We start from the raw sequence: 12,222 nt of genomic DNA on the forward strand, positions 1-12,222 counted from the left end.
GAGACATTGGAATTTAAAGGACATGCCACTCATAATTTCATACCAAATATGTATGCCCTGAGACAGAATACAGTGTGATGAGAAAGTATTCATACCCTTTGACTTATTCCACGTTTTGTTGTGTTACAGCCTGAATTCAAAATGTATTAAATTGTGTCTTGTGACTTGCGTGGGCATTCTAGTTTCTTTATTTCTATGTTTTCTTTATTTCTATGTTGTAACCGGGTATGGTTCTCAATCGGGGACAACTGTCTATCGTTGTCTCTGATTAGGAAACATACTTAGGCAGCCTGTTTTTCCACCTAGTTGTGGGTGGTTGACTTCGTTAGTGGCCTGTATAGCCCTAGTAAGCTTCACGTTAGTTTTTGGTTGTTTCTTGTTTTGTTGCCGACTTTAAAATAAAGTATAATGTACGCTCACCACGCTGCACCTTGGTCCGGTCATTTCCCTGACGACGTTCGTGACAAATTGTTTCTCTCACCTATTTACACACAATACCCCATCATGACAAAGTGAAAACATGTTTTTAGAAATGTTTGCAAATTTATTGAAAATAAAACACAGAAATATCTCATTTACATAAGTATTCACACCCCTGGGTCAATACTTTGTAGAAGCACTCTTGGCAGAAATTACAGCTGTGAGTCATTCTGGGTATGTCTCTAAGAGCTTTCCACACCTGGATGTGCAACATTTTCAGATTATTATTTTTGAAATTCTTCAAGCTCTGTCAAATTGGTTGTTGATCATTCCTAGACAACCATTTTCAGGTCTTGCCATAGATTTAAGTGAAAACTGTAACTTGGCCATTAAGTGAAAACTGTAACTCGGCCATTCAGGAACATTTACTGTCTTCTTGGTAAGCAACTCCAGTGTAGATTTGGCCTTGTCCTGCTGAAAGGTGAATTCATCTCCCAGTGTTTGGTGGAAAGAAAATTGAACCAGGTTTTCCTCTAGGATTTTGCCTGTGTTTATTTTTTATTCTGAAAAACTCCCCAGTCCGCAACGATTACAAGCATGCCCATAACATGATGCAGCCACCACTATGCTTGAAAATATATATTAGAATTTGTATTCAGGACAAAAAGTTAGTTGCTTTGACAAATTCTTTGCAGTATTACTTTAGTGCCTTGTTGCAAACAGGATGCATGATTTGGAATATTTTTTATTCTGTAGCTTCTTTCTTTTCACTCTGTCAATTGGGTTATTATTGTGGAGTAAGTACAATGTTGCTGATCCATCCTCAGTTTTCTCCTATTACAGCCATTGAACTCTCTAACTGTTTTAAAGTCACTATTGGCCTCATTGTGAAATCCCTGAGGGGTTTCCTTTCTCTCCGGCAACTGAGGTAGGAAGGACGCCTGTGTCTTTGTAGTGACTGGGTGTATTGATACACCATCCAAAGTGCAATTTATAACTTTTATTTTTACCCGTCAACCAATAGGTGCCCTTTTTTTGCAAGGTATTGGAAAACCTACTGGGTCTTTGTGGTTGAATCCATTCACCGCCCGAATGAGGGGCTTTCAGATAATTGTATGTGTGGGTTACAGAGATGAGGTAGTAAAAAAAAAGAATGTTCAACTCTATTATTGCACACAGAGTGAGTCCCTGCAACTTATTACGTGATTTGTTAAGCCTTAACAAAGGAGTTAAATACTTATTGACTCAAGACATTTCCGCTTTTCATTTATTTTTATTTTTTTGCAAAAAACAACATTTTTGACATTATGGGGTATTGTGTGTAGGCCAGTGACAAAACATCTGCATTTGATCATGTGAAATTCAGGCTGTAACACAACAAAATGAGGAAAGACCACTTTCTGAAGGCACTGGATTTGTTTTGCTGGCCTTGGAAATGATGAACCTAGCCATAACACAGCCATTTAGTGGACAGCAATTGGGTATGACTGCATTTTTAATAGGAATTTGTCCCACCATGACATTTCAATAAAGGGCAACACTCAGTAAATTAAATACTTAGCCGACATTTTGTAACAATGAGCAGAGTGTGTTGACTGTGAGGACATTTTATTCCCCTTGATGTGCACCACATAGCCCGGGAGGCGACCAATTGGAGTTGAACCAAGTCTATTGTCATGCCACCACTGCTTCCTTTACAGAGAGAGAGTGTGTGAGAGAGAGAGAGAGAGAGAGAGAGAGAGCGAGAGAGAGAGAGAGAGAGAGAGAGAGAGCAAGAGAGAGAGAGAGAGAGAGAGAGAGAGAGAGAGAGAGAGAGAGAGAGAGAGAGAGAGAGAGAGAGAGAGAGCGATGTGTTTTAGAACAAACCACAGTCTTCCCATAATGAGAGACTTAGTTTGAAAGGTTGATTCCACTCCACTCCCAAGTCCATTGCCTTCTTACCACTTCTTTTAGGGTAATATGTTATTTATTTCTATGTATTTAGTTGAAGTCATCCTTCCAGGAATCAGTGTCGACAGAGAATAGAGATAGAGGGGTTGAAATGCAACAGTGTTGAGGGATATTTGTTCATTTACATGACGTAGGTTGAAGTGCCAATCAAGCAAATGTCACTGAATAATCAGTATTTCATCGGTATGCTTCAAATCATACAAACCACAGCAGTATGTCATAACTGCACATTAGCTTTTGGAACAAATCAATCAAGTCAATGGGATTAAATAAAAATGTTAAAAACATGTCAAACCAAGTGTTGCTACAGTGTGTCAGATTCAATAAAGAGTGAACGACATACTGTGCTCGTTATAGTTACGGCACAGCATTTTGTTGTTCTCTCCCGTTTTTCACACCTATTGCATTATGGGTGTTTACTTTTTGTGTGTTGATGTGTTCTCTACACTATGGTCATGTCTATCTTTGTTTCCATTGTGATGAATGTCTTTGTGATGACCTTTATTTCTTCTGTCACCATACTTTGATTGTGAATTGTGAGTAATTGTGTTTCTGTGCCATTGGTTGTTTCCTCCTCCCAGAACGCATCACTGTGGAGTTTGTTCTTCTCCCCACATTGATCATGTGCATGTGATGGAGACTGTTCAGTGTCCCTGTCCCTGTGTCACTGCTTATATACCTCTGCTTCTAACAGGGGTCCCCCCACCTCCCGCTGTCAGGAAAGCAATTAAGGAGGCAGGGAGGTCTAGAGGCAAGCCATTATAATATGCTTTTAACTTTGTTGTGATGATTAGAGGCCTTTGAGGCCCTTAGTGAGTTTGAGTTGACTTAACGTTGCAACTAACTTTAGAGGAGTAGATCAAACGAATTCATATATTTGTTTAAAGAATATATATTTAAATATAATACAATTTACTATTAACAACTAATATAGCAACTAATTAGTCCATTAACTCATGTCATGATAAATACACAACATGGACAAAGGTATATGGACACCTGCTGGTCAAACATCTTATTCCAAAATCATGGGCATTAATATGGAGTTGGTCCCCCTTTGTTGCTATAACAGCCTCCATTCTTCTTGGAAGGCTTTCCACTAGATGTTGGAACATTGCTGCGGGGCCATGCTTGCATTCAGCCACAAACACATTAGTTACAGTAGGTCGGACACTAATATTGGGCGATTAGGCCTGGCTCGCAGTCGGCGTTCCATTTTATCCCAAAAATGTTTGATGGGGTTGAGGTCAGGGCTCTGTACAGGCCAGTCAAGTTCTTCCACACTGATCTCGACAAACCATTTCTCTATGCTACTCGCTTTGTGCATGGGGGCATTGTCATGCTGAAACAGGAAAGGGCCTTCCCCAAACAGTTGCCACAAATTTGGAAGCACAGAATTGTCTAGAATTTCATTGTATGCTGTAGCGTTAAGATTTCCCTTCACTGGAACCAAGGGGCCTAGGCCGATCCATGAAAAACAGCCACTGACCATTTTTCCTCCTCCACCAAAATTTACAGTTGGCACTATGCATTTGAGCGGGTATCGTTCTCCTGGCATCTGCCAAACCCAGATTTGTCTATCGGACTGCCAGATGGTGAAGTGTGATTCATCACTCCAGAGAATGCGTTTCTACTGCTCCAGAGTCCAATGGCAGCGAGCTTTACACCACTCCAGCCATTGCTTGGCATTGCACATGGTGATCTTAGGCTTGTGTGCTTGGCCATGGAAACCTATTTCATGAAGCTCCAGACGAACAGTTCTTGTGCTGACGTCGGTAGTGAGTGTTGCAACCGAGGACAGACATTTTTATGCGCTACTTGTTTCAGCACTTGCCAGTTCCATTCTGTGAGCTTGTGTGGACTACCACAACTAAGCCGTTGTTGCTCCTAGACATTTCCACATCACAATTACAGCACATACAGTTGACCGGGCAGCTCTAGCAGGGCAGAAATTTGATGAACTGACCTGTTGGAAAGGTGGCATCCTATGACTGTGCCACGTTGAAAGTCACTGTGCTCTTCAGTATGGGCCATTTTACTGTCAATGTTTGTCTATGGAGATTACAGGGCAGTGTGCCCGATTTTATACACCTGTCAGCAACGGGTGTGGCTGAAATAGCCGAATCCACTAATTTGAAGGGGTGTCCACATACTTTCGGCAATATTGTGTACCTTTCAATACCTTTGATATAAGCATTTAGATATTGTCGATAGCTGGAACGTCCATTTGTTCAGAATTGCATAGAAAATAAATTCCCACTTAAATATTTTCAAGTCCAGGAAACAAAAAGTTATTGAATATGGCTATATTAACCATGTTTCCTTAACCCACTCATGCTAATTCAGCACTACTATAGATTATATAACTAATAACCACTCTCTTCTGAATATCCATTATACTGCTTTGGTAATTGCTCGCTAATGAGCACTAAACAGTCTATAGAGCAATCTCTAAAGACCAGTCAGTCAGATTCTCCTGAGAGTTGTTACTAACACAATATGCTGGCAGGGGTGTCTGACATGTCCTGTAGTCTGTACTGTAGCATGTTTGCATGTCATTCCTACTGCGTGTCTCTACCTACGACTAAATGGAAATGTACAGACAGACAGACAGACAGACAGACAGACAGACAGACAGACAGACAGACAGACAGACAGACAGACAGACAGACAGACAGACAGACAGACAGGTGGTCATCTCCACAGTGTATACGCCAGCAGAAGTTAGAAGTAACCCATTGGACCATGGATGGAATGTTATACTACATCACATGTTTATAGTCATTTAGTTACAAGCTATTGTTTATAGTCATGTACACATTCATCTTCATATAATTTCTGTTTGTTTCTGGGTATGAATTCCGTTGCTGGGATTTGCTTGTTCTCATACATTTACCTACATACAGAACATGTGAACGGTGTAGGATTCCATTTGACAGATTAAGCACAGCATATTGTTAAATTAATATTTTATTGTCTATAACAGAATGCAGTTCTATACATTGGTAACTAAGTATTCTTTAAATATTCCTTAGTCTAGTTTTGAGTGGAGTGTTTCTAGAAGTGAGTGTGTAGCTATGTTTTGCGGGGTCTTAACTCACACAGCCTGTTCACCACACTCTCAGGAAGCATTCAGCATATCAGCTCAGATCCCATGAAAGTGGTGAACGAGGCGGTGGAGGAGTCCACTGGCTGGGGCAACCTGCTTCTGACCTTTGCCTCCAACCTGGTAGCACCTGAGGAGGAGGAGGAAATCGAAGGTATACTTCACACATACTACCCTACTAATAGACCAAATAACAGCAACAACAGTAACATAACAAACAGAACACCATGGTATTTCTAAAAGAAAAAGGGCCAGCCCACTTTGATTTGATGAGTCACCTGCCAGGTCATGCCTCATTCAACTTCATGGATGCTGGATAAATCTGTCAGACTGAGAACCTGTGAACCATAGCGCAGCCACGGGCTTATCTCCAAGGCTAGCCTGTGGTCCTCTAAACACTACACAATACTATATATACTGTAAATCACAGTATGTTGAAAGAAGGTCCATACAAATCAACCTGAGCCTGTTTATCAAATCTCATATTACATGATGTATTGTCATATTAAATACAGAGCTCCATCCACATAGAGCTAATAACAACATTCCAAACTTCAAACTAAAGAATGGGACACTTTTTTCCAGCCTTTCACACAGAAGAATTTTGAAACGGAAGAACAATGCTCTCGACCTGCAGCGTGATACCTTTAACTCCTGTACCACATCTGTGTGAAAAAAGAAATTGAATTCAACCACACATCTTCTCTCTCTCTCTCTCTCTCTCTCTCTCTCTCTCAGATCTCATCTCCAGGCTTGCTCCACACTCACCACTACAAAACACTCACCAGTGTATGTTCCCTCACAACAACATCAGCACATACAGTTTACAGTTAGCTAAAGGACATCTAAAACAGCCAAGGAGCTAGTCTCCATTCCGTAGCTTAGCCTGTGATTCAGCTGGGTATTAAGATATATTTCTACCAGCCTTATTGAACCAGGAAGGAACTTGATATCAATAGTCCTTTCCAATGGCAACCTAGCGATTTACCAGCTCTTATAACAGGAGCTCTAAGTATACCCCTGTGTGGAGGATAACTACAGTTCCACAGTTCAGGGACAAACTTCCTGCGGAACAGTAATGATTTGTGGCAGAGAAGTGAACACACATCAGTGTGATTTGGGAAAGCAAATGTGTATAGTTAATTTAACAGCAGCACCACACGTACAGTTCAGCAGCTGTTATTGAATTACAGTACAACAAAATAATGTAAGCAAACCTCACTTAGATTTGACTAATAGTTTTGCTGTGCAATAAAGTGAATGCAGGAGAGTAGCACGAATGTCAGTCCCAATAGTAACTCACTGAAGAAAGCAATGTAGTTGTATTATGTACACACACACACACACACACACACACACACACACACACACACACACACACACACACACACACACACACACACAAACACAAACACAAACACAAACACAAACACACGTACACACACACACACACACACACACGCACACACACACACACACATGTACACACACATGTACACACTCAAAATTAGAGCTGGAGTGAATCAATGAAAACATACAGATGGATTAACTTTATAGTTGTCATCCAGGCAGCTTCTGATGTAATATTGTTGTATTTATAAAACATATAATGTGCTATGCATCATCAGGATGCATACAATATTATAGGTAACTTTGATAAGGCAGGTATTTCAGATGATAGTATGGCTTAGTTGGGAGAGGATCGCCAGGGTTATGGGTTCGATTGCCACAGAGGACAAAAATAATAATAATAATAATAAATAATCTGAAAATGTAGGCACTCACTCTGGATAAGAGAGTCTGCTAAAATGTAAATGTATTTGCTATCTGGTGATCTGCAATACTTTCTGCCTAGGCTGAAAGAGTGAATTACAAGGTACAGTAGTGGTTAAAAACATCTATTATGAAACAGGCACATTATGCACACATTTTAGTCATCAATACAAAATGCATATAGACATTCATTATGGCAGCATGGGAATACCTCCAAACACATCTACAATATCATCCAAAGGTACAGAAGTCTTTGTCGTACAGACTAAAGTTTAACTGAACCCACTGCATCCCTTCTTGACACGCATACACACACACACATGCACACACACACGCGCGCACGCACGCACGCACGCACACACACACACACACACACACACACACACACACACACACACACACACACACACACACACACACACACACACACACACACACACACATATGGTAACAGTGACAGTGACAGTAACAGTGACCTCTGCTCCCTGTTAAATGATGGAGAGAGTGAGTCTATGGAGGGATGGAGGGCAAGACAAATGGAGAATATAGGGACAGAGAAAGTAAGAAGAAAGGGTTGTCCCACGGTGGCTATGCATAGCTCACTGGACGAAATGCAGATAGATGCTGACCTGCCTGGCTGTCTGACAGCTGTCTGTGAGTTACGATCTAAAGGGCAGAGACTATTTCTGTCTTACTGTAGGGTAGACACTTTAACCACTCATACAGGCACAACATAGTGTCCAGGTTTTGTGACTCCATGGCATTGGCACCTTCTTAATTCTTCAGATTCATAGCATTAAATAACAAATTATTAAATAAATAAGCTTTAAACATTATTTGTTGCTTTAATGCATTTATACAACCTGGTAACGTTATCTCTTAGGCTAATGTGGTTTGAAAGGACCTCCTTCTCTCTGCAGTTAGAGATACAGTATATTTCAAAACGCACCCCACAACATCAAACACACCCTTCAGAATTAGCATTTTCCTCTCATTTAACTTCTGAGAGAAAAAATAAATCCCAAATGTGAATATCTGCTATTCATAGCTAGAGCCAGTTTAGCACAAACGAGGTGGGTGTATTTTCACATCTCCCTTGAAGAACGGCTGACTCGTCAAATCAAACTGCTCTGCAGAAACTGAACCTGTCTACTGACTTCTGTGGAGTTCACACTTGTTTTCCTCACAAACTTAGCATAACACAAACTTAGCATAACACAGCTGACATGTTAGACATAATTCTGCTACCACTCCCAGGCTCTTTCACAGGAATACATTTCACTAAATCATCCACCTTTGCTCTGAGATTCATAGTAAACAAATGTACAAGCTGTTGTTGCTGTTGTTGTGTAGCCTACTGCCTCTCATTGAGTTGACTTATACTCTTTAGCGCCTTTAGTGATTTTTAAGAGGTAAAAGTAAGGTGCCTGCAGCTGGAGAAGAGCATTACTCCCACTCTGATCCACATTCATAATTTATTCTGCCTTCATCAATGTTTCACTAGATCTACTTTGTTGGTTCCTTTCTTACAATAACATATCCCCCCAATCTGTTTTCAGGTGAGCTACATCCGGTGAAGAAAAAAGGTTTGTTTTCATGTATCTATTAATTTACTTATTTACTTTTTAAATTATTCGTCAATGTTTTATAATAGCTGTTTCCTTCATACTCTTTATAACATAGATGTTTGTGAAAGGGAAAAAAAACAATTTTTTTGAGAAATGCTTCCTGGCAATAGCGCTATTGCCAGTCAATGTGAATGCTAGCTCTTCTGCCTGCTACTTCCTGTGCCCTGAAAGGACTCAGCTACAGGTTACTGTGAGGGACGCGAGCTTGGCTTTACAGCTTAGAAGGCCTGAGATAACAATCTCACTCATCCGGCCACTAATGAAGCTTTCGAAGTCAAAGCCTTGTTTCCTTCAGCAAGAGCTTAGATGTGCCGCTTAGTCACTCCAAACCTGCTGCTGAAATACAGGTCACTGCATGGAGTTACCTACAAGACCTATAGCATTTGTAATCGACTGTAGTGTAAGATGTACTATACGATGGTTTAGCTCTATCTAGTAGGCTATACATGCTTGGCTGTGCCCAGAGACCCTAACAGAATGACCTCATAACATAAGCCTATATCTCTCTTATACTGAGAAATACTATTGTTTCGTTCACTTCCCTTTGACTTGCACTGTTGTAGCTCGGAGCTTAAGATATTCATTGTACCCTGCATTTACATCTGCAACCACGTGCATGTGACTAATAAACTCTCCAAATCTCTAAATCTCTAAATCTAACACACAGCTGTCTAACACCTAACGATTCTTCCCCGCTATCTCTCTAGATGGCATTTTGAAACCATTCCACTGTATAGTTTTCCACCACCTATCTCCACTATGCAATTCCCCTCACTCTTTAGGAGCCTCACATCAGTGACAAAACAGATGAGCAAAATTAAACCCTGACACAAGATGAAATTATGCTTGTTTTAGTTTTTTTTAGGGCCAAACATTTAATTAATGTAGGTAGGCTGTCCCAATGATTTGAAAAGATTACATAGGCTGAGGTTAATGGGGGTTGATTTTGTGGATGTTCACCTTGGCACGTAACAGTAAAACCGCCCCCAAAAGATATAGGATGGTACGTTGAAGAGGATCATCATGCTGAAAGTGAGAAGGGGGGAACAGAAGGCACCATGGCCATGCTTTCCAGGTTTATAGGTAAACATACGATGTTTACTATATTTAAACTACATTAGATCTAATGTATTTAAACTAGAATGGCACATAACAAATGCACATGCTAGTAAGCAAAATCAAGGTATATCACTCTAACCAAGCTATTCAGCAGCGCTATTAAATGGTTTGTTGTTTTGTGGCTTTGCTAAAATGTTTACATTTTATTAACATAACTATCGTATTAACTTGGTTACTTGCAGAACTCTTACTAACTTCTTATCCATAGTCACACATTGTGTACTTGTCAAGGGACATGGATCACTCTTTGTGTTTAACCTCTTGCTACTGAAATCACCTTCCTTCCTACCTCATAGCTGCATTCCTACCATCCAGAAAACAAGGTCTGTGCCTTCCTGTTCTTAATACACTCATATAGAAAATGAATCAGATATGAAATAACATTAGACATGTATTGATGATTGATACATGGGAGTGAGGCATTTTGCTGCATGATGTCTATAAGTGGAGAGTAATTTATGGCAAATGTGTGTTCTGCTGTCATGAATTGCTATATAATGTGATATTACTAGCCTGTACCTGTTTGTGATTACTTGCTCAATTTGTTCCCAGACAACGTAATTATACTCCCAGAAGCTACTACAGACAACTGGTCCATTTACCTTAATTATGGATCGCTGTAATACATGGTCATTACACGTCTTCTGGTTGTTGATATTGTAGTAGGATAAAATATAATAGTACCATTAATTTCAGTGAATTCGAATTTCAAATGTCATAGTTGTTTGCAGTTATAAATAGACCGTTACAGTTTATCTCAGTCTGACTTATTATTTGGTAGTACTCTGGTACAAATACTCTTAAAGGGGCAGTTCAGACAAAAATTTGATTTTTCTGTATTTTATATATATTTCCACACCATGAGGTTGAAATGATACTGTAAAATTGTGAAAATTATGATAATGCACTTCTAGTGCTCTATTTTAACAAACCTAACACAACTGTAGATCTAAGGGCTCTATTTTAACAAACCTAACACAATGGTAAATCTAAGGGCTCTATTTTAACAAACCTAACATGTGGTAAATCTAGGGGCTCTATTTTAACAAACCTAACACAATGGCAGATCTAAGGGCTCTATTTTAACAAACCTAACACAATGGTAAATCTAGGGCTCTATTTTAACAAACCTAACACAATGGTAAATCTAGGGCTCTATTTTAACAAACCTAACACAATGGTAAATCTAAGGGCTCTATTTTAACAAACCTAACACAATGGTAAATCTAAGGGCTCTATTTTAACAAACCTAACATGTGGTAAATCTAGGGACTCTATTTTAACAAACCTAACATGTGGTAAATCTAGGGCTCTATTTTAGCAAACCTAACACAATGGTAAATCTAGTGGCTCTATTTTAACAAACCTAACATGTGGTAAATCTAGCGGCTCTATTTTAACAAACCTAACATGTGGTAAATCTAGGGGCTCTATTTTAACAAACCTAACATGTGGTAAATCTAGTGGCTCTATTTTAACAAACCTAACACAATGGTAAATCTAAGGGCTCTATTTTAACAAACCTAACACAATGGTAAATCTAAGGGCTCTATTTTAACAAACCTAACATGTGGTAAATCTAGGGACTCTATTTTAACAAACCTAACATGTGGTAAATCTAGGGACTCTATTTTAACAAACCTAACATGTGGTAAATCTAGGGGCTCTATTTTAACAAACCTAACACAATGGTAAATCTAGTGGCTCTATTTTAACAAACCTAACACAATGGTAAATCTAAGGGCTCTATTTTAACAAACCTAACATGTGGTAAATCTAGTGGCTCTATTTTAACAAACCTAACACAATGGTAAATCTAAGGGCTCTATTTTAACAAACCTAACACAATGGTAAATCTAGTGGCTCTATTTTAACAAACCTAACACAATGGTAAATCTAAGGGCTCTATTTTAACAAACCTAACATGTGGTAAATCTAGTGGCTCTATTTTAACAAACCTAACACAATGGTAAATCTAGTGGCTCTATTTTAACAAACCTAACACAATGGTAAATCTAGGGGCTCTATTTTAACAAACCTAACACAATGGTAAATCTAGGGGCTCTATTTTAACAAACCTAACATGTGGTAAATCTAGTGGCTCTATTTTAACAAACCTAACACAATGGTAAATCTAGTGGCTCTATTTTAACAAACCTTACACAATGGTAAATCTAGTGGCTCTATTTTAACAAACCTAACACAATGGTAAATCTAGTGGCTCTA

At 39.3% G+C, this 12,222-nt stretch overlaps 1 protein-coding gene across 1 annotated transcript in view; it reads left to right on the forward strand.

Moving 5' to 3' along the window:
• The window catches only part of LOC139415096 (microtubule-associated protein futsch-like), a 95,749-nt gene that overhangs the window by 7,162 nt on the left and 76,365 nt on the right, over positions 1-12,222 (forward strand). Inside the window, exons 3-7 of the mRNA XM_071162908.1 lie at positions 3,065-3,121; positions 5,496-5,630; positions 8,809-8,835; positions 9,871-9,960; positions 10,293-10,319. Coding sequence (XP_071019009.1) covers positions 3,065-3,121; positions 5,496-5,630; positions 8,809-8,835; positions 9,871-9,960; positions 10,293-10,319 — 336 coding nt within the window. The remainder of the gene's footprint in view (positions 1-3,064; positions 3,122-5,495; positions 5,631-8,808; positions 8,836-9,870; positions 9,961-10,292; positions 10,320-12,222) is intronic.

Source organism: Oncorhynchus clarkii, chromosome 8, assembly GCF_045791955.1.
Source record: "Oncorhynchus clarkii lewisi isolate Uvic-CL-2024 chromosome 8, UVic_Ocla_1.0, whole genome shotgun sequence".
Taxonomy (NCBI): domain Eukaryota; kingdom Metazoa; phylum Chordata; class Actinopteri; order Salmoniformes; family Salmonidae; genus Oncorhynchus; species Oncorhynchus clarkii.